The following is a 23094-nucleotide window of genomic DNA, read 5'->3' as shown; positions in this document are numbered from 1 at the left end:
AGCCTAGTGTAGTGCCTGTAGTCCCAGCCTATAGTCCTCCTGAGTCAGGAGGATCATTTGAGTCCAGGAGTTTGAGGGTGTAGTAAGCTATGATGACACCATTGTACTCTAGCTTGGGCAACAGAGTGAGACTCTTTCTTGGGGGAAAAAAAGGAAACTGATCCCAGGTAACCTACCCTCAAGACAGAATAAGGTTTAACACACTGTAAAAGAATACAACAAAATTCAGAACTTACCAACATAAACTTTATAATGTGCAACAACTAATAAAAAATTATCAAGTGTGCAAATAAGCATGAAAATACTATACATGACCAAAAGAAAAATGTATCAACATACACAAATTCAGATATAATAAAGATGACTGAATAAGCAGGTTATGACAGTAAAACAAATATTGTAAACATGGTTTAATATAGAAGTTTAAACATGGTTTAAAACTATATAGAAGACTCAGGTAGTATGTGCCTCCTCTACAGAGAGGAAACAGAATAGTATGCATATTCATATTCGCACATTTTGAACAGATCATCCAGGAGAGAATGCTAGGATTCACCAGGGAAGCCACAGTAAAGAATGGGTAAGGAAAAGGTTCAGGGCGATTTGTCGGGCTGGGAGCTGCTAACAGCCAGGAGAAGCTCCTGGATTGAGTGAACAGTAAGAAATAAGCCCTCGGGATTCCTGGGAGGGATGTGGAGATGAGGCCTCTCCTTTAACCTTCCAGTGCTGTGCCTCTGTTCCTAAGCATAAAGACTAGCTTTTACAGTCTTGACTACAAGAGAACCTCTAGACCCTTGGATGTCTTGCGCCTAGCATAGGGAACTGCTTGGAGATTATACAGAGACATGGTTTCAGAAAGAGAACTCATGTGGCATCCCGTAGGCATGGAATCCTGGAGCAGCTTGAGCCAGTTGCCGTTTTGATAGCCTAGATATCCGGAAACTGGGTGTGCCTGCAGCCGTGTGGGGCTGTGAGGAGGGATAGAGGAGCCCAGGTGCTCCTATGCACCTCTACAAAGGTCTCCATTGCCCTGCTGTTGGCTGTTGACAAGACTGAAACATGTACAGACAGCATTTTCCATAGTTTCTTGCCCATGCTACTTTATTGGGCGGGGTCCTAGCCTTTCTGGACACAGGTCCAACTTGTCATTTTGTAAGTTTGACACTGGGCGATACCCTGTCCTTGGGCTAAGTTTGGATTTAACAGGGCCATATCCCCACCTGAGTAGGAAGGGACAGAGAGGGAAACCAGGCTTTCTAGGATGCCTCTGGGCCAGTGCCCACCATCCTGCAACCAGCTGCAGTGGGTACCAAGTAAACTGCATTCCCTATAGTTTTCTGCCAGTAAAGTTGGCCTGAGAAGGGCCTCACCCTCTCTGGCCATAGGCCCAGGGTGCTGTTGTGAAAGTTTGAAGCTAAGTAGCACCTGTCTTCAGGTCTCATTTGGGCTGACCCAGCCTTGCCCAGCTGAGGGAGGACAGGAGAGCCCAAGCTCTCTTACGCACATCTAGGACAATTCCTACTACCTTGATGTGGACTTCAGTGGATGGCACTTCCCCTAGCATCTTGCTCACATTGTTGACCTGGAAGGTGCTCCACCCTCTCTGATCACAGCCCCAAGGTGCCAGTTTGGGCAGTGCCCCATCTTTGGGCTATATTTGGGCTGATGCAGCCCTGCCCAGCTGAGGAGGGGTAGAGAAGCCCAAGTTCTCCTAGAATGATTCCCACTACCCTTCTTCAAGCTACAGTGAGAGCAGTCAGGAGTGGACAGCACTTCATCCATGATCTTGCTTATAACTGGAATAGGCGCAACTTGGATCACAGGCCCAAAGTGCCATTTGGGAGTTTAAAGCTGGGTACCCTGGGAGGGAAGTGGAGATGAGACCTTTCCTCCAACCTTCCAGTCCTGTGCCTCTGTTCCTAAGCATGAAGTTTTGGTGTGCATAAGCAATGGGACTACTTCTGGGCTTGTGGCCAGAAATATACCCCTCTGCTCACCATGCCCAGATTCTGCACATTGGGGGCATGTAGCTCATTACTCTTTCTTCATCGACAGACAGTATTTTTGCAATTGTCCTGACCTGGAAATCTCAACCCCTGAGTCTCTACATGTCTGGGTCCACAACCAGCACTCTCTGATACCCACTGTAGCAGCCTTGAGGGAACTGGTGGATCCCAAGGGAAATGTGGGTCTCCCTCAGGTTGGGTGTTCTGGGCAGGCTGCTTCCAGTTGACAGGAGAAGGCCTGTTTGGAAAGGGGACCAGGGGACCAGCTCACCACTGTTTGAGGCCTCTTTATTCTCCTCTCCTCATATGCTCACTGCTGCCAAGGAAGCCATGGCTGTTTCCACATGGGACTGGTGAAGGCTCCACAGGAAAAGTTTAAGCTAGGATGCTTAGGAATAGGTGCTCCATCTCTGACAAAGCATCTATCACACCTAGGATTCCGTGGAGCTTAGGGTGCCCTTCCTTCTCTCTAAAAAGCCACAGCAAGTGTTTTTGTGTTCCCTAAGGACCAAAGCTACCACACCTCCCCTCTGGGAGCATTTCAGCCACAGCTCACAGCCAGCCTGGTAGCCCTGCACACAGTGGGTTGAGCTGCCCCCACTCCCTGTACTGAGGCTGAGCCAGGGTAGAAGCTGGGAATCTGGGCCCTCTGTGCCCCCAAAGGAAAGAGACCACTGTCACTGCTGAGAGAGGGAGGTGTGAACGCTGTGTGCACGCCACAGCTACCAGCCTCTGTTAATTTCATCAAGAGGAGAACACCCACAGTATATCTGCCCTTCTCCTTCCTGATCATTATTCTGGAGCAGGAGCTCACCCTATCCCTCACTATTACAGCCAGCACCTGAACTCAGGGAGGTTTAAGGGCAAGTTTGCCAGCCCAGTCTTGGTCTGTTCCTCCCTAGGAGTCAAGCACACCATCCAGGGGAATGGGACCTGGGGATTACCTAACCTAGTCCACCATTATTGGAACCTGTACACACTCCCAGGGATGTGATGTCTAGCTGACTCAAATTGCCAGCAGCATCACAGTGGGCACCCACTTGCATGAACCTAAAGGCAGTGTACCACTCCCTTTCTACAATGAGCAGCAGAATTTCTGGCAGAGGAAACCAGGTGAACTGCAAAGCTATCAGTTTTGAGCTAAGAGAAGAGGTTCCAGATAAGAAGGAACCAGCATGAAAATTCTGGCAATATGGAAAAACAGGCTCTCTTTATTCCCAAAGGATCACATTGATTTACCAGCAGTGGAGTCCAGTCAAAAGGAAATTATTGAAATGTCAGATACAGAATTCAAAAAATGAATTGCAAGTAAGCTCAATGGGATTGATGGGAAATTTAAAAACCAATACAAAGAAACAAATGAAAAAAGTTCAAGGGCATGAATAAAAAATTCACTGAAGAGAGATAATTTAATGAAACAACATCTTGAAATGAAATAATCATTTAGGAAATTTGAAAATACAGTGGGAAGTCTAGACAATGGACTAAAGCAAACAGAAGGAAGAATTTCATAGCATGAAGACAAGACTTTTAAAGTAACTTAGTTAAAAATGAAGAAAAAAAATCAAGAGAAATGAGCAAAATCTCTAAGAAATATGAGATTATGTAAAATAACAAGACATAAGAATCATGGGTATTCCTGAGGGAGAAGAAGAAAAAGCAAGAAGCATGGAAAACTTATTTGAGGGAATAAGGGAGGAAAACTTCTCTGGTCTTATCAGAGATGTAGGCATACAGATATAAGAAGTTCAGTGAGCTCCTGGAAGATTCATTCCACATAGAATATTACTAAGGCAGACAGTTTTCAGTCTGGCCAAAGTCAAAGCAAAGGAGAAAATCCTATAAACTGGGAGATGAAAGCATCAAGTAAATTTTTTTTTTTTTTTTTTGAGACAGAGTCTCACTATGTTGCCCTCAGTAGAGTGCTGTGGTGTCAGCAGCTCACAGCACTTCAAACTCCTGGGCTCAAGTGATTCTTTTACCTCAGCCTCCCAAGTAGCTGGGACTACAGGTACCCACTACAGCGCCTGGCTACTCTTTGTTGCAGTTGTCATTGTTGTTTAGCTGGCCCAGGCTGGGTTTAAACCCACCAGTCTCGTTTTATGTGGCTGGTTCTGTAATCACTGAGCTACAGACACCAAGCCAGCATCAAGTAATTTCCAAAGGAAAACCCATGAGACTAACAGTAGACTTCTCAACAGACAATTTAAAGCCAGAAGGGATTGGGGTTCCGTCTTTGTCTTCTTGAAGAGAATAAAAGTCAGCCAAGAATTTCGTATCCTGCAAAACAAAGTTTCATAAATGAAGGAAAAATAAAATCTATCCTAGATAAACAAACACTAAGGGAATTTTTCACCACTAGACCTGCCCTGGAAGAAATGCTGAAAGTGTTCTAAACACTGAAAAGAACATTTAATGCTCACCAGTGTAAAAACACTCAAAAGTAAAAACTCACAGCTCTTAAAATACAGTAACATAAGGAAGAATCTGAAGTACCTGAGTAATAGTCAACATGATGACTAGAAAGTATCTCATTTATCAATATTAACATTGAATATAGTGCTTGCTTTGGCCGCACATATACTAAAATTGGAACAACACAGAAGAGTTAGCATGGCCCCTGCGCAAGGATGACATGCAAATTCGTGAAGCGTTGCATATTTTTTTGTCAATGCTTTAAAAAAAAGCATTGAATGTAAATAGTCCAAATGTTTTACTTACAAGATACAGATAGATAAAATGGGTGGGAAAACCCCCAATATTTGCTATCTGTAAGAACCCCATTTGACTTGTAAAGAGTCACATAAAATCAAGGTGAAGTGATGGAAATAAGTATTCCACACAAATGGAAACCAAAAGCAAGAAGGAGTAGCTATTCTCATATCAAATAAAACAGACTTTAAATAAACAACAATTAAGAAAAAGGTAGAGATGGCCATTACATAATGATAAAGACATTTCTTCATCAAAAAGATATAATAATCCTAGATGTATACCTAACATTGGACCTCCCACATTCATAAAACAACTAAGACCTTCTTAAAACTAGAACTAAGAAATGAAATAAACAGCAACATAATAATAGTGGGGACTTTAACATTCCACTGACAGAACTAGAAAGATCATTGAGGCAGAAAATTCAGTAAAGAAACACAGGACCTAAACAGAATTCTAGAACAAAAGGACCTATTAGACATTGACAGAACATTGTAGCCCCAGAACTACAAAATATACTTTTTTTTTTTTTTTTTGAGACAGAGTTTCACTTTGTGGCCCTTGGTAGAGTGCTATAGCATCACAGCTCACAGCAACTTCCAGTTCTTGGGCTTAAGTGATTCTCTTGCCCCACCTTCCAAGTAGCTGGAACTATAGGCACCTCCCACAGCACCTAGTTTTGTTTTTTTTTTTTTGTGGTTGTAGATGTCGTTGTTTGGCAGGCCTGGGCTGCCAGCTCTGGTGTATGTGGCTGGCGCCCTAGCCACTGAGCTATAGGCGCCAAGCCAAAATATACATTCTTGTTATTGGCACTTAGGGCATTTTCTAAGATAGACTGTGTATTAGGCCACAAAACAAATCTCAGAAAACTCTAAAAAAATTGAAATAATATCACATATCTTTTCAGACCACAGTAGAGTAAAACTAGAAATCAATTCCAAGAACTCTATACAAATATGTGGAAAGTAAACAACCTCCTGTGAATGATCTTTGGGTCAATGACAAAATCAAGATGGAAATTTAAAAATTTTTGTAATTGAGTAATAATGGCAACACAAACTACCAAAATCTCAGGGATACAGAAAAAGCAGTGCTATGAGGGCAGTTCATAGCAGTAACTACCTACATGAAAAAGACAGAAAGACAACAAATTAACAACCTAATGTCACACTTGGAAACTATAAAAATAAGAACAAACCAAATCCAAAGCTCGCAGAAGACAAAAAATAACAAAAATCAGAGTAGAACTAAAGGAAATTGAAACAAACAAACAAAAAACAGCACAAAAAATGAAACAAAAATTTGGTTCTTTAAAAGATAAACAAAATCGACAAACCACTAGTTAGATAAACCAAGAAAAAGGAGAGGTTTCACATAATCTCAATCAGAAAAAAAAAGAGACATTAAAACGAATACTACAGAAATATAAAAGATAATCCACCATTGCTGTGATACCTCTATGCACACAAACTAGAAAATTTAGGAAATGGATACGTTTTTAGGAACACATGGCCTCCCAAGGTTGAATCAGTAAGAAATAGGAATCCTGAACAGACCAATAACAAGCAGCAAGACTGACTCAGTAATAAAAAATCTCCCAATAAATAAAAAGCCCTGGACCAGATGGATTCACAGCCCAATTTTACTAGGCCAACAAAGAAAAACTGGTACCTATTCTGCTGAAACTGTTCATAACATTAAGGAGGAGGAAATTCACCCTAACTCATTTTACGAAGCCAGTATCACCAGGGTGAATAGGATAAAATTAAAAGCATTCCTCTTAAGAACTGGAACAAGATGAGGGTGCCTGCCTTTACCACTTCTGTTCAACAGTGTACTAGAAGCCCCTTCCAGAGCAATCAGGCAAGAAATAAAGGACATCCAAATGGAAAAAGAAGTCAAACTATACCCATCTGCCTATGATCTTATACCTAGAGAACCCTAAAATCGCCTTCAAAAGACTCCTGTAATTAATAAATGAATTCAGCAAAGTCTAAGGTTACAAAATCAGGGTACACAAATTATTAGCATTTCTATACACTAATAGGCAAGCATAGAAATCAAGGACTCAACGTCATTTATGATAGCTGCAAAAAATATATAAATATATTAAAATGCCTTGGAAAATAATTAACCCAGGAGAAAAAAATACCTCTACAAGGAGAACTATAAATATGGATGCAAGAAATTGTAAATGACACAAACAAATGGAAAAGCATCCTGTGCTCATGGGTTGGAAGAATCAATGTTTGTTAAAATGTCTATACTGCCCAAAGTTACCTGCAGATTCAACACAGTTCCTATCAAAATACCAATGTCATTTTTCACAAAATTAGAAAAAACAAATACAAATTCCTATGGAACCAAAAACAAGCATGAATAACTAATTCTAAGCCAACAGAACAAATCTGGAGACATTAGGTTACCTGACTTCAAATAGTCCTCTAAGGCAACCAAAACAGCATGGTGGACATACAGACTGATGGGACAGAATAGAGAAACCAGAAATAAAGCCAAGTGTCTTCAACTAACTGATCTTCAACAAAGCAGACAAAAGCATACACAGGGGAAAGGATACCCTATTTAATAAATTTGGGTAGGAAAATTTGATAGCCTCACACAGAAGAATGAAACTGGATTCCTATCTCTCACCATATACAGAAATTACCTCAAGATGGATTAAACATTTAAATGTAAGACCTGACATCATAAAAATATTAGAAGAAATCCTAGGAAAAATTATCCTCAACATTGGCCTAAGTAAAGAATTTATGATTTAAGACCCTAAAAACAAACACAGCAAAAACATGAATAAATGGGATTTAATTAAACTAAAAATCTTCTACAAAAGATATAATTAGCAGGATGAATGTACAGCTTGTCGAATGGAAGAAATATTCTCAGGCTATACATCTCATAACAGCCTGGTGTCTGGAATCTAAGGAAATCAAATCAACACACACAAAAATCTCATTGAGGAGTGGGCAAAGGATATATGAGCAGACATTTTCAAAAGAAGAGAAACAAACAGCCAGCAAACACATCAAGCGGTGCTTGGCATCACTAATCATTGGGGAAATACAAATTGGAACCACCTTACCCTGGTTAGAAGGACCATCATCAAAAATCAAAAACAAACAAAAAAACCAAAACAATAGATGCTGGTGTCTTTGTGGTACATGGCGAGCACTTATGCACTGTTGGTGAGGATGTAGATTAGTACAACCTTTATGGAAACCAGTATGGAGATTTCTCAGAGAACTGTAAGTATCAATAGATCTACCATTCAATCCTGCAATCCTACAACTGTCCGTCTAGCTAAAGGAAAAGAAATAATTTTGTAAAAAAAAGACACCTGTACCTGTATATTTATTACAGCACAATTCACAATTGCAAATAAATGGGACTAACCTAGGTGCTAACCAGCAAATGAGTGGTTGGAGAAAATGTGGTACATGTATGCCATGGAATACTACTCAGCCATAACAAAGAATGAAATAATGTCTTCTGCATCAGCTTAGATGGAACTGGAGGCTATTATTCTGAGTACAGTAATCTAGGAACAAAAACCAAACACCTCATGTTCTCACAAGTGGGAGCTAAGGAATGGGTATGCATGGTGGTAATAGACTTAATAGACATTGGAGACTCAAAAGGTGGAGGGAGGAAGGGAGTATGGGCTGAAAAATTTCCTGTTGGGTATAGTGTGTACTGTTCAAGTGTTGAGTATATTAAAAGCCTAGACTTCTTCACTATGTAGTTCAGCCATGTAGCAAAAATCTACTTGCATCCCATAAATCTATTTAAAAATTTTAAAAACCCATAGAATGTACAACACCAAAAGTCAGGTCTAATGTACCCTATGGACTTGGGTCGATAACGATGTGTCAGTGTAGCTTCATTGATTACAAGAAATGTACCGGTCTGGTGAGGGATGTTGATAATTGGAGAGGCAGGGGAACTCTGTACTTTTCTGCTCAATTTTGCTATAAACCTAAAGCTGCTATAAAAAATAAAGTTTATTTTTTAAAATGTTATGTAAATGGATTAATATAGTATGTGACCTTTGGGGATTGACATTCTTGGGTTTTCTCATTGTTTTTTTTTTTGTTTGTTTTGTTTTGTTTGCAGTTTTTGGCTGGGGCCGGGTTCGAACCCACCACCTCTGGTATATGGGGCCAGAGCCCTACTCCTTTGAGCCACAAGTGCTGCTTGGGGATTGACATTCTTTTTGTTCAGCATAATCCCTTGAGATTCATCCCAGTTGTGTATATTAGTAGTTTGTGTACCTGTGTTGGTAAGGGGTATTTCATGGCACATATGTACCATAGTCTGTTTAACCATTCACTTGCTTGGGGGTTTCCAGTTTTAGATTATTACAAATAAAGCTGCTATGACCATTCATGTACATGCTTTATACGAACATAATTTCTCTGGAGTAAGTGTCCATGAATAAGATTACTTGATCATATAGTAATTGCGTATTTGGTTTTATTAGACAATACCAAACTCTTTTCTAGAGAGACTACTGTTTTGTATTTCTACCATCAATGTATGAATGATGCAGCTTTATAATTTCTCCAACATTTTGTGTTGTCAGTATTTTATTTTAGCCATTCTGATAGGTATGTGGGGATATCTCCTGTGGTTTTGTTTGGCCTTTCCCCAAGGGCTAGTGAGGCTGAACATCTTTTCATGTGCTTATTTGCATCCGTATATCCTCTTCAGTGAAATATTCATGCATATTTTCTGCCTTTTTTATTTTTTCCTATAGAGTTTTGGGAGTTATTCGTATATTATGGATACTGGTCTTCTGTGAGCTGTGTTATTGTATTTATTTTCTCTCAGTTTGAAGCTTTTCATCCTTTCAAGGTTATTTGCAGAGCAAAAGTTTTTAATTTGGATGAGATCTGCTTTATCAATTTTTCTTTTATGGATATTGCTTATGGTATCAAGTCTAGGAACATTTTGCATAGCTCTAGATTCCAAAGACTTTCTTTTGTGTTTTTTTTCCTAAAAGTTTTGTGTTAAATATAGAAGTCCATGATTCATTTTGTGTTAATCTTTATTATTGACTTTTAAAACTGGGTATACGTATTACTTTGATAAAACAAATAAACTTGGAAAGAAACCTAAAAGACTCAAGAAATAATACTGGCTCTTACTACTTGTAATATGTTCTATGCATTTTCTATTCTGTTTTAACCCACCCTGCCTTACATTAGGTCTTCCCATCTCATCCTGTAACTTCTCATTCCATCCTGTTTCATTTCATTAAAAACATACTAACCATTACCCATTCATTTGATTTCATGTTACTCCACCATAGCTTGAAAAGCACAGTTGCCACATTCCTTATTTTTACTTTTTTTTTTTTTTTTTTTTTTTGTAGAGACAGAGTTTCACTTTATTGCCCTCGGTAGAGTGCCGTGGCGTCACACAGCTCACAGCAACCTCCAACTCCCGGGCTTAGGTGATTCTCCTGCCTCAGCCTCCCGAGTAGCTGGGACTACAGGTGCCCGCCACAACGCCCAGCTATTTTTTTGTTGCAGTTTGGCCGGGGCTGGGTTTGAACCCGCCACCCTCGGTATATGGGGCCGGCGCCCTGCTCACTGAACCACAGGCGCTGCCCTACTTTCTGTTTTTTTTGAGACAGAGTCTCACTTTGTCACCTTAGTAGAGTGCCATGGTATCATAGCTCACAGCAACCTCAAACTCCTGGGCTTAAGCAATTCTCTTGCCTCAGCTTCCCAAGTAGCTGGGACTATAGGTGCCTGCCACAATGCCTGGCTATTTTTTTTTTTTTTTTTAGAGAGGGGGGTCTCGCTCTGGCTCAGGCTGGTCTTGAACCTGTGAGTTCAGGAAGTCCACCTGCCTCAGCCTCCCAAATGCTGGGATTACAGGCATGAGCCAACACACCTAGCCTATTTTTACTTTTCATTTACAGTAGAACCTCCGTAATTGGCCACTTTCCTACACTGACCACCTTCTGAAGTTGACCTAATTTTCATAGAGTGGATGTGCACCACATATATGTATCCGTCCAGTAGCCTTGTTTCCTTATGTTGACCTGTGTGTTGACCATTCTATTACAATCCTTTGGGTGATCAACTTACAGAGGTTCTACTCTTGTCTTTGTTTTCTAATTTCATTAATAGTTCTATTGCAGATGTTTTTAAAAAATCACCCATTTCTCTTTGACGTGAAAAATTAAACTATTTTGTTCAAAAAAAGTGTACACAAAGACATAACAAGAACGATAGAAGACACACACAGAGATGCAACTGAATCTTCCAAAAATTAAGAAAAGCGACACAGAATGAAAGGTACATTGGTTGCACAGGGTTAATAGCAGATTAGAGATATAGAGGAAAAATCAATGTACTTGAAGACAATAATAGAAACTGTCCAAAATAAAGCAAAGAATGAGAAAAGGCAGAATGGAAATGAAGAGCATCAGTGACATGTGGGATAGTGGTTTGGAAGTTCTGTTAGTGGTTATCCTAAAAATTGTAACATGGATTTTTCACTTATCAAAATCTAACATTCATCCTTTTCTTTTCTCTGCTCAGAGGAAATTGGAGATTCTCAGGACATTTATATGTAATTTATATGTATAAGAGTATATGTATATATACCTCTATATGTATACACACACAAACACACAGGTATGAATACATGTACACATGCCATGCATATTTACACATATATATGTATTATGTAACATCTTTTTGTGTGTGCCTTCTGTTCACTGCAGTTTACTCATGTCTTTGGCACTTTTTAAAAAAACTCATCTTTTGCTGTATTTCTGAGTTATCTTGATGATTTACTTTATGCCTGAAGAAAATGCCTTTTAGAACTCTATTCTTCCTAGATTTTAGATATGAAATCCCATGCCAATAAGATCCTGGGCTTGTACCTCTATGGCTACAAATGTTTTTTATTGGTTTTCATTTCTAGCACCTGTGAATTTCCCTGTGTTTTGCTATAGGCTACAGCAAATTTTTATGTCATATTTCATTCAGCATTTCTGTTTGTTTATGGTACATTTTAGTGGTTAAGAGCACATCTTTGTCAACATTTTGTATTGTTACTCTTTTGAATTTTTACCATTTTGGTGGATGTGAGGTGATATGGGAAATGTGGTTTAATTTCCATATCCTGGGTAACTAATAATGTTGAGCCCTTAGTTTTTGAGCTTTAGCTTAATTTTTTTTTTTTTTTGTATCTTCGGTTTTCTTCTACTTTTCACAGTGTGTTTTTTATTGCAGGGTGGGAGTGATTCCTTAACTCTGAAATTTTGATTGTTATTTTCTGTTTTTTTCCTCATAGCAACTTTGTATAGCTGTGATCTGCCCCCTGTATCTGCTCTACACTGTCTTTATCTTTGGTTTTTTCCTGTCTTTAATCACCAGGAGAATGACCATTGCCTTCTTTTTTTTCCTTAATGGGCTCAATAACCTCAAGATTATCTCTACATGAACTCTGGAGCTAGTTCTCAAACGTACTTGAGTTTCTTTGCTTATAAGCAATCTGAAGTTACTTAGTAGGGAATAAGGCTGGACAGATTAGAGCAGTGGTTCTCAACCTGTGTGTCGCAACCCACAGGAACTGTATTGAAGGGCCGCGGCATATGGAAGGTTGAGAACCGCTGTATTAGAGGAACCTGGTGTATAACCAGTGCCTATTTATCCATAGTGTATGAATAAATCAGAGATCCAGGTGATTAGGGGAGAGTAGGTGGCACTTGGTTATTATTACCTTAGTACTTGCTTTGGATTATCTGGAAATCCTGATAATTGAAAGTTTCAGTAAGTTGTCCAATCACAAATCATTTAAGGTTCAGGGAAAACACTGGTATATAGTGACCTGAGTGGGAAGTGCAGAATCTACACATCTCTTATGTTTTTTAAGAACTTAAAAACAATATTTTTGAGCTTAAGCCTTTTAACACTTTGAAAAACCTTTATCTTTGTACTCAAACTATTAGAGTCTAACTTCGCATGTCTGTGTAGAAAGACTCATAATTGAATGTTAAGTTTTCTCCTAGATTGTTTTTAGTGTGTCAATGCATTAATTGTTTGTGTTTAGGAAATAGGAGTATTTGGAATATTTTCTCACTCAAATACTTTTTTGTTGCAGTGTTTGGCCGGGGCCAGGTTTGAACCCACCACCTCTGGTATGTGAGGCCGGCGCCCTACTCCTTGAACAACAGGCACCGCCCCTCACTCAAATACTTTTAAAAGATTTTTTTGGTAGATTAGAATCTCTTTAAGAATATCTTGCCAAATGTACCTACTAGGGGTCCTCATTTCAAATAATTTTAAAAACCATTTCCTTTTGAATAATCTGTTGCCTTTTATAAATAATTTTTCAGCAAACATTGAGGAGAATGTGCTACCTTACCATCAAAGAAATGGCTACCATCTCTGAGGATGTGATAATTGTCACAAGCAGGTATGTGAATGGTCAGAATCTAGGATAGAATGTATATATTTAGTAGAATATTTATTGTTCTTTGTAAGAAAGTCAATAGGTATTTAAAAGAATATAATATCTTAAACATGCTTTTCTAAAATGCAGTTGTCATCTTGTGAAGTTCATCCTTATCTGATAAAGCAGAGAGAGAAGTTACAAAGGATAATACTAATAAATTTTATTACATTAAAATGTTCATGAAAATGTAGAAACAAAACTAAAAAGTAAATGGTATATACACTGAAATGAAATATTTATAACAAATACATCAAAAAGCTAGCATCTATAATATGTAAAGAACTCATTCTTACATTACAGATACCCAAGTGATAATTCATGTGGTAACCAATATAAATTATTTGAATATTGTTATTCATTTTCATTGGTAACCAGAAAAAGTAGATTAAAAATTTAAGAATGAATTATAGTATTTTTACTCATCAAACTGGCAAAAAAAAACCACACGAAGCAGCATTTAGTACTTGGAGACATGTTCCTATACATAGGAAACAGAGTAATAAATCGATTTAGTTTTTTTGGAAAATAGTTCAATATCATTGTTTGCATGATTGAAAGGGTTTCCCTTTGACCTAATAATACCACATCTATGGAACTATTCTCAGAAAATAATCAGTATAACAGAGCAAGACTTTTACATGATAATGTTTATTGCAGCACTGTTTACACTAACAAAAAGGACAAAACAACTTATATGTCTATCATTGTTAAAATTAATTAACCATGTAATAATGTTTATAAAGTATTTTTAAGTTCCTGGAAATAATTTTGAAACATCTTTAATGACGTGAGTAAATCTTCATTAAAGTGCTAAATGGGAATTGGCTTCAGACTATGTATTCCATTTTAAACATATTTTATGTAAGTGTAGAAAAAACACAAGTGGAAATACACTGATATATTACCAGTGGTTAACTCTAGGTTTTGGGGATTGTGCCTAATATTTATTTTCCTTAAACTTTTGATAATTTCCAAATGTCCTAGAATGAATTTGTATAATTTATAGTTCTAAAATATATAACAAATGTTATTTTTATAATAGTTGCCTTCTTCCCCCCCTTTTTAATTTTTATTAAGTCATAAATACATAAATCATGTGTATATTAATGCACTTATGGGGCACAATGTGTGGATTTTATATACGGTTGGGAATGCTTACATCAAACTGGTTAACAGAGCCTTCACCTCACGTAATTATTGTGTTAAGACATTTATACTTTATACTTAATAGATTTGATATGTACCCTTGTAATATGCACCATAGGTGTGGTCCCACTGTTTACCCTCCCTCCATCCAACCTCCCGTATAGTTGCCTTCTTAATTACTAGTTGTAACTCATTTAAGTGAATCTGGTTATGTATAACATGGTAAATTTTTGGAGGAGGGTGGTTGTATTTAACCAGCAGTTATGTCAAACAATAGTTTTGATAAGGAAAGTTTTTAGCTGAAAATCACAGAAAAGCAGGTATAAACAGTAACTTAAACAAGACAAAAGTTTATTCTTCCTCATGTAACCATAAGTCTAGAGGCACAGAGTGGCAAGTGTTAGTTCAATAACTCAGCAGTGTCAGGGCTAGTGTCTGTTGAATTCTTTTGGACATGCTCCATTATTGCAAAATAGATGCCTACATTATTGGCAGTGTAACACATTCACAGCAGTAGGGGTACTCGGAAGGGAGCCAAGGAGTGCTGGCACCATCTGCCTCTTTTTATCAGGAATGCAATATCTTTTCAATATCTTTTCCCTAGGCAATTTTTAGATTTCATTTGGCAGAACTGTGTAATATGACTATCGTTAGGAGGCCAGGAAAGTGAGTATTTTCAAGTATCAGGGGCAGGCAAGGGAGAAGGGGTTGAAAATGGGTGTTAGATTAGTCAGCTATAGTGCCTGCCACAAGTGAGAAATGGAAAATTGAGTTAGATTGCTAGATTCACTCAATATTTTAAAATTTTAAAACAAATTAGTCAGTATTGATTGAGAGTTTTTGCAGCACTGTTTACAATTGGTTTCTTTTAGCTGTTAATACTTCTTTCTGAGTCTTGTTATGCTACCTTTAATTGTGGTTTACAATTCTAGTTCATTTTAAGTGATTAGTAGATGTGGCAGGTAGAATAATGGCCCCTCAAAGATGTCCATGTCCCAATTCCCAGGACCTATGCATATGTTATATTACATGGCAAAGGGGAATTAAAGTTGCTAAACAGCAGATAACGAGCTCTTCCTGAATTATTCGGGTGAGCCCTTTAAGGAGAAGCGTTTTTAGAAATAGAAGTGAGAGGCAGAAGAAGAGGGTCTGCAAAGAGATGTGATGGTGGAAGCAGGGTCAGAGAGATATATATCGCTGGATTTGGACATGGAGGAAGAGGACCACGACCAAAGAAAGTGGTGACTTTTAGAGGCTAGAAAAAGCAAGAAAAAAGATTTACCCTATAGGCTTCAGAAAGGAATGCAGCCCTGCTGATATCTTGATTTTAGCTCAGTGAGACCCTGTGTTGGATTTCTTTTTTTTTTAAGTGGCATCATGATATTTTATTCTTAACTGTTTAGGCTTATGTGTCCTAAAAGAAAGAATCTTCTCCTACAAAACCTCAATGCTGTTTTTCTGAGAATTTAACATTAATATAATAACAGTTTCTAAAATATAGTCCATATCCAAATTTCCTCAGTTGATTGCAAAATGCCCTTTATATATATATATATATATATTTTTTTTTTTTTTTATTGTTGGAGATTCATTGAGGGTACAATAAGCCAGTTACACTGATTACAATTCTTAGGTAAAGTCCCTCTTGCAATCATGTCTTGCCCCCATAAAGTGTGACACACACCAAGGTCCCACCCCCTTCCCTCCTTCCCTCTTTCTGTCCCCCCCCATAACCATAATTGTCATTAATTGTCCTCATATCAAAATTGAGTACATAGGATTCATGCTTCTCCATTCTTGTTATGCTTTACTAAGAATAATGTCTTCCACGTCCATCCAGGTTAAATACGAAGGATGTAAAGTCTCCATTTTTTTTAATAGCTGAATAGTATTCCATGGTATACATATACCACAGCTTGTTAATCCATTCCTGGGTTGGTGGGCGTTTAGGCTGTTTCCACATTTTGGCGATTGTAAATTGAGCTGCAATAAACAGTCTAGTATAAGTGTCCTTATGATAAAAGGATTTTTTTCCTTCTGGGTAGATGCCCAGTAATGGGATTGCAGGATCAAATGGGGGGTCTAGCTTGAGTGCTTTGAGGTTTCTCCATACTTCCTTCCAGAAAGGTTGTTCTAGTTTGCAGTCCCACCAGCAGTGTAAAAGTGTTCCCTTCTCTCCACATCCACGCCAGCATCTGCAGTTTTGAGATTTTGTGATGTGGGCCATTCTCACTGGGGTTAGATGATATCTCAGGGTTGTTTTGATTTGCATTTCTCTAATATATAGAGATGATGAAATTTTTCATATGTTTGTTAGCCATTCGTCTGTCGTCTTTAGAGAAAGTTCTATTCATGTCTCTTGCCCATTGATATATGGGATTGTTGGCTTTTTTCATGTAGATTAATTTGAGTTCTCTATAGATTCTAGTAATCAAGCTTTTGTCTGATTGAAAATATGCAAATATCCTTTCCCATTGTGTAGGTTGTCTCTTTGCTTTGGTTATTGTCTCCTTAGCTGTACAGAAGCTTTTCAGTTTAATGAAGTCCCATTTGTTTATTTTTGTTGTTGTTGCAATTGCCATGGCAGTCTTCTTCATGAAGTCTTTCCCCAGGCCAATATCTTCCAGTGTTTTTCCTATGCTTTCTTGGAGGATTTTTATTGTTTCATGCCTTAAGTTTAAGTCCTTTATCCATCTTGAATCAATTTTTGTGAGTGGGGAAAGGTGTGGGTCCAGTTTCAGTCTTTTACATGTAGACATCCAGTTCTCCCAACACCATTTATTGAATAGGGAGTCTTTCCCCCAAGGTATGTTCTTGTTTGGTTTATCAAAGATTAGGTGGTTGTAAAATGTTAGTTTCATTTCTTGGTTTTCAATTCGATTCCAAGTGTCTATGTCTCTGTTTTTGTGCCAGTACCATGCTGTCTTGAGCACTATGGCTTTGTAGTACAGACTAAAATCTGGTATGCTGATGCCCCCAGCTTTGTTTTTGTTACAGAGAACTGCCTTACCTATACGGGCTTTTTTCCGGTTCCATACAAAACACAGAATCATTTTTTCCAAATTTTGAAAGTACGATGTTGGTATTTTGATAGGAATGGCATTGAATAGGTAAATTGCTTTGGGAAGTATAGACATTTTAACAATGTTGATTCTTCCCATCCATGAGCATGGTATGTTCTTCCATTTGTTAATATCCTCTGCTATTTCCTTTCTGAGGATTTCATAGTTTTCTTTATAGAGGTCCTTCACCTCCTTCGTTAGGTATATTCCTAGGTATTTCATTTTCTTTGGAACTATGGTGAAGGGAGTTGTGTCCTTAATTAGCTTCTCATCTTGACTGTTATTGGTGTACACAAAGGCTACTGACTTGTGGACATTGATTTTATATCCTGAAACATTACTGTATTTTTTGATGACTTCTAGGAGTCTTGTGGTTGAGTCTTTGGGGTTCTCTAAGTATAAGATCATGTCGTCAGCAAAGAGGGAGAGTTTGACCTCCTCTGCTCCCATTTGGATTCCCTTTATTTCCTTGTCTTGCCTAATTGTATTGGCTAGAACTTCCAGCACTACGTTGAATAGTAAAGGTGACAGAGGACAACCTTGTCTGGTTCCAGTTCTAAGAGGAAAAGCTTTCAGTTTTTACTCCATTCAGTAAAATATTGGCTGTGGGTTTGTCATAGATAGCTTCAATCAGTTTTAGAAATGTGCCACCTATGCCTATACTCTTCAGTGTTCTAATTAGAAAAGGATGCTGGATTTTATCCAATGCTTTTTCTGCATCTATTGAGAGGATCATGTGATCTTTATTTTTGCCTCTGTTAATATGGTGGATAACGTTTATAGACTTGCGTATGTTAGACCAGCCTTGCATCCCTGGGATGAAGCCTACTTGATCATGATGAATGACTTTTTTGATGATAAGCTGTAATCTATTGGCTAGGATTTTGTTGAGAATTTTTGCATCTATATTCATGAGTGAGATTGGTCTGAAATTCTCCTTTTTGTTTGGGTCTTTTCCTGGTTTTGGTATCAGGGTGATGTTTGCTTCATAGAATGTGTTGGGGAAGATTCCTTCTTCCTCAATTTTTTGGAATAATTTCTGCAGTACAGGAATCAGCTCTTCCTTGAAGGTTTGATAGAATTCTGGAGTGAAGCCATCTGGACCAGGGCATTTTTTGGTTGGAAGATTTTTTATTGTTTCTTTGATCTCAGTGCTTGAAATTGGTCTGTTCAGGAGCTCTATTTCTTCCTGGCTGAGTCTAGGGAGAGGGTGTGATTCCAAATATTGATCCATTTCTTTCACATTGTCAAATTTCTGGGCATAGAGTTTCTGGTAGTATTCAGAGATGATCTCTTGTATCTCTGTGGGATCAGTTGTTATTTCCCCTTTATCATTTCTGATTGAGGTTACTAGAGATTTTACTTTTCTATTCCTCGTTAGTCTTGCCAATGGTTTATCTATTTATTTTTTCAAAAAACCAACTCCTTGTTTCATTAATTTTCTGAATGATTCTTTTGTTTTCAATTCCATTGATCTCTGATTTGATTTTGGATATTTCTTTTCTTCTACTGAGTTTAGGCTTAGGTTGTTCTTCTTTTTTCCAATTTCATAAGATCTCTTGTAAGATTGTTGATCTCTTTCTGTTTTTCGAATGTAGGCATCTAAAGCGATGAATTTTCCTCTCAAAACTGCTTTTGCAGTATCCCACAGGTTTTGGTAGCTTGTGTCTTCATTGTTGTTATGCTCAAGGAAGTTAATGATTTCCTGTTTTATTTCTTCCTACACCCATCTGTTATTCAACAGAAGATTATTTAATTTCCATGCCTTTGGGTGCGGTCGAGCATTTTTGTTAGAGTTGAGTTCCACCTTTAGTGCCTTATGGTCTGAGAAGATACAAGGTAAAATTTCAATTCTTTTGATTCTGTTGATATTTGTTTTGTGTCCCAGGATATGATCAATTTTGGAGAATGTTCCATGGAGTGATGAGAAGAATGTATATTCTTTATCTTTGGGGTGGAGTGTTCTGTATGCGTCTATCAAGCACAGTTGTTCTAGGGTCTCATTTAAATCTCTTATATCTTTGTTGAATTTCTGTTTAGAGGATCTGTCCAGCTCTGTAAGAGGAGTGTTAAAGTCCCCTGTTATGATGGTATTATCAGATATCATATTGCTCAGACTGAGTAAGGTCTGTTTCAAGAATCTGGGAGCATTTAAATTGGGTGCATAAATATTTAGAATTGAAATGTCTTCTTGTTGTATTTTTCACTTGACTAATATAAAGTGACCATTTTGTCTTTTTTGACTTTAGTTGCTTTAAATCCACATGTATCTGAAAATAAGATCACAACTCCTCTTTTCTTCTGAATTCCATTTGCCTGAAACATTGTCTTCCAACCCTTGACTCGGAGCTTTAATTTGTCTTTTGAAGCCAGGTGTGTTTCTTGCAGACAGCAAATGGATGGCTTGTGTTTTTTAATCCAGTCAACCAATCTATGTCTCTTCAGTGGGGAATTCAAGCCATTAACATTTATTGAGATAATTGATAAGTGTGGTAGTATTCTATTCATCTTATTTTGGAGAGTCCATTGCTTAGTTTTATCTTTTGCATCAGTGTGGAGGTTCGGTTCTGTTTAATTTCTGAGTTCTTACTTTGCTGCTGATCCATTGTGGTGGTCAGTGTGCAGAACAGATTGAAGTATTTCCTGTAGAGCTGGTCTTGTTGTGGCAAATTTCCTCAATGTTTGTATATCTGTAAATGATTTGATTTCTCCGTCAATTTTAAAGCTTAGCTTAGCAGGTTACAGAATTCTGGGCTGGAAATTGTTCTGTTTAAGTAGATTAAAGGTAGATGACCATTGTCTTCTTGCTTAGAAAGTTTCATTAGAGAAGTCTGCGGTCACTCTGATGGATTTGCCCCTGTAGGTCAACTGGCGCTCACTCCTGGCAGCTTGCAGAATCTTTTCTTTTGTCTTGACTTTGGACAGGTTCATCACAATGTGTCTTGGAGAAGCTCGGTTAGAGTTGAGGCGACCTGGGGTCTAATATCCCTCTGAGAGCAGTGTGTCAGAATCTTTGGTGATATTTGGGAAATTTTCTTTTATCATATTCTCTAGTATGGCTTCCATTCCTCTGTGGCATTCTTCTTCCCCTTGTGGAATTCCTATAACTCGTATGTTGGAACGCTTCATAAAGCCCCATAATTCTGACAGTGAACGTTCTGCTTTCTCTTCTTTTCTGCCTCTTTTACTATCTGAGTTATCTCGAGAACTTTGTCTTCTACCTCTGAAATTCTTTCTTCAGCATGGTCTAACCTGTTGCTGATACTTTCCATTGCATCTTTAAGTTCGCTGATTGACTGTTTCATTTCCTTCAGCTCTGCTATATCCTTTTTATATTCTTCATATCGTTCATCTCTTATTTGATTCTGTTTTTGGATTTCCTTTTGGTTATTTTCCACTTTATTAGCAGTTTCCTTCATTGTTTCCATCATTTCTTTCATTGTTTTCAACATGTGTATTTTAAATTCCCTTTCTGTCATTCCTAACATTCCTTTACAGGTGGAATCATCTGCAGTAGCTACCTCATGGTCCCTTGGCGGGGTTGTTCTGGACTGGTTCTTCATGTTGCCTGGAGTTTTCTGCTGATTCTTCCTCATGAGTGATTTCTTTTATCTGTTTCCTTGCCCTAATTTTCCTTTCACTTTCTCTTGCTCTTTAAGTTCTCGTGCCTGTGGACTAAGGGTTACATGACCAGAAGGGTGAGAAGGATGAACAGCAAAAAAGGGATGAAAGAAAGGAGGACCGAGTGATAAGAAAAAAAGAGAAAAATAGAGAAAGGAGAGGGGGTGGGTAAAAGGAATATTGACAAAAAGAAGAGAGGCACAGAAAGAGGGAGACGGAGCAATATAGGTGTACAGTAGGGTACTTTGATACAACCTTAAAAAAAAAACCACCTCTGGGGGTGCCCAGTTGGGTGGCTCCCTTGAGGTCAGCAACTCTTTGCTAACCTGATCAGACACAGTACCCCACCTCCACCAAGTAGAGAGGAAAGACAAAAATGCTATAAATCAAACCAAAACAAGCAAACAGAAAACTTTACGGGATAAAATTGGGTGGAAAACCAAATAATAGCAGTAGAAACACTAACAAATATGAAGTTCTAATTATTGAAATAGTCAGCAATGGGAAATTATAATTAAACTAGAAAAATTGAGAAAGAAAAAGGATCTGTGTGGAAAAGGTTGAACTTAAAAAACAAAACAACAATCAACAACATCAAAATAAACAAACAAAAAAAACAACCAAATTAAAAAAAAAAAAACACAAGCAAAAACAAAGCAGTATGTATATGTTATTGAATATTGTCTGGGCAACACGTGGTCTTCTGGGGTATGAGATGTTAATCACAGTTCTGATACGAGTGGAGGCTGCTAGTTTCTCAAACCCCAGCAGGTCGACACCCTAAATCTCTCTTCAGCCCACTTAAAAGGCACTTTGAACTTGTTCACTTGCTGAGCAGAAGCTTTCCCAGGGAAGTGCTTGTTGCTGGAATCACTGCTGAAGTGGCTATCCGCTTACCGAGTGTACCAAAACCAGTCTCACTCTGCCCCCGAGCGTTAGGTCTGCAAGGCGGCTCAGACCCCACCCTTAGGCTACTCAGTCGCTAGGTTACCAGCTCCCACCCGGATTCTAACTCTGCGACCCTGAGGGCGGAGCTTGCCAGGGCAGATCACTCACAATGGCTCCCTGTGGCCCACAGCCAAACAGTTTTAGCTCTGTTTGGCTTAGCGACTCAGACTGGGGCCCTAGACAACGGCCAAAGTCCTCCGCACTTCCTCTCAGGCTCTCCCCAAGGCAGTTCAACTGAGTGCCAGGTCCAAGGACACCAAAACAGTTCACAGGTAAGGCCTTTCTGGTTTGCAGTCTCGCTGCTACTAAACTTACAGTTGTGGGCAGGTTTAGACGGATTGAACACACGCGACCACTTGCCGTTTTTCCACTGTTTTGGTCCTCCTCTTTGGGTCCAGAAGTCTCTTGCTGACTCCCTGTATCCTTACTAGGGTGATGATAGGCAGATCCCACTAGCCAGAGATTCCTGGAGTCCTATCTCCCCAGACTCACGGTGCCCAGATGTAAGGAAGCTGTTACTCGGTCGCCATCTTGCTCTCTCTCTCTTAGACTGCTCTTCTAAAGATACTTGTGATTACATTTAGGGTCCATTCCAATGATCTTTTATAACCTCCCCATCTCAGTCTTTAATTTAATCACATCTGCAAAGTACCTTTTCCCACATAAGGTGAATTTACCTTGATACCTTTGGGGGCTATTATTTAGGTTGTTACAGTCTTCCCTCTGGATCCCAAAGGTTTACATCCATGCTATATGCAAAATACATTTCCTGTTTTACAGTATCTTCCAAAGTATAACCTGTTACATCAACATCAAAATCTCATTAAATACCATAGCTCAGAAGTCTCAAATAGCATCCTCTAAAACATACAAATCCATGATAGGTGAGTTTCTGGATAGGATTCATCCTGGGGCGGAAGTCCTCCTCATCTGTGGACCTGTGTACCTAGAAAACAAGTTTTGTACTCCCAAAGAACATTGGAGGTACAAGCATAGAATCATTACATACATTTTCATTCCAAAAGGGAGAAAATGGAAGGAAAGAAAGGAGTCACCAGTAAGAGAGACAGTTTTGAATCTAATCAGATAAACTCCTTTGG

General features: G+C 38.5%; 1 protein-coding gene and 1 non-coding gene across 3 annotated transcripts in view; both read left to right on the top strand.

Moving 5' to 3' along the window:
- COPG2 (COPI coat complex subunit gamma 2) overlaps nucleotides 1–23094 on the top strand; it is a 195203-nt gene that overhangs the window by 16050 nt on the left and 156059 nt on the right. For both annotated transcript variants that reach the window (XM_053554026.1, XM_053554025.1), the window contains exon 5: nucleotides 13099–13178. In XM_053554026.1, coding sequence (XP_053410001.1) covers nucleotides 13099–13178 — 80 coding nt within the window. The remainder of the gene's footprint in view (nucleotides 1–13098; nucleotides 13179–23094) is intronic.
- Nucleotides 4566–4671, top strand: LOC128560539 (U6 spliceosomal RNA). Its single transcript, XR_008373036.1, has one exon. It is a non-coding gene; the product is annotated as a U6 spliceosomal RNA (small nuclear RNA).

Source organism: Nycticebus coucang, chromosome 11 (assembly GCF_027406575.1).
Source record: "Nycticebus coucang isolate mNycCou1 chromosome 11, mNycCou1.pri, whole genome shotgun sequence".
In the NCBI taxonomy this organism is placed as follows: domain Eukaryota; kingdom Metazoa; phylum Chordata; class Mammalia; order Primates; family Lorisidae; genus Nycticebus; species Nycticebus coucang.
Note: the sequence above shows the minus strand (reverse complement) of the source record. Positions and strands in the feature narration are given on the sequence as shown.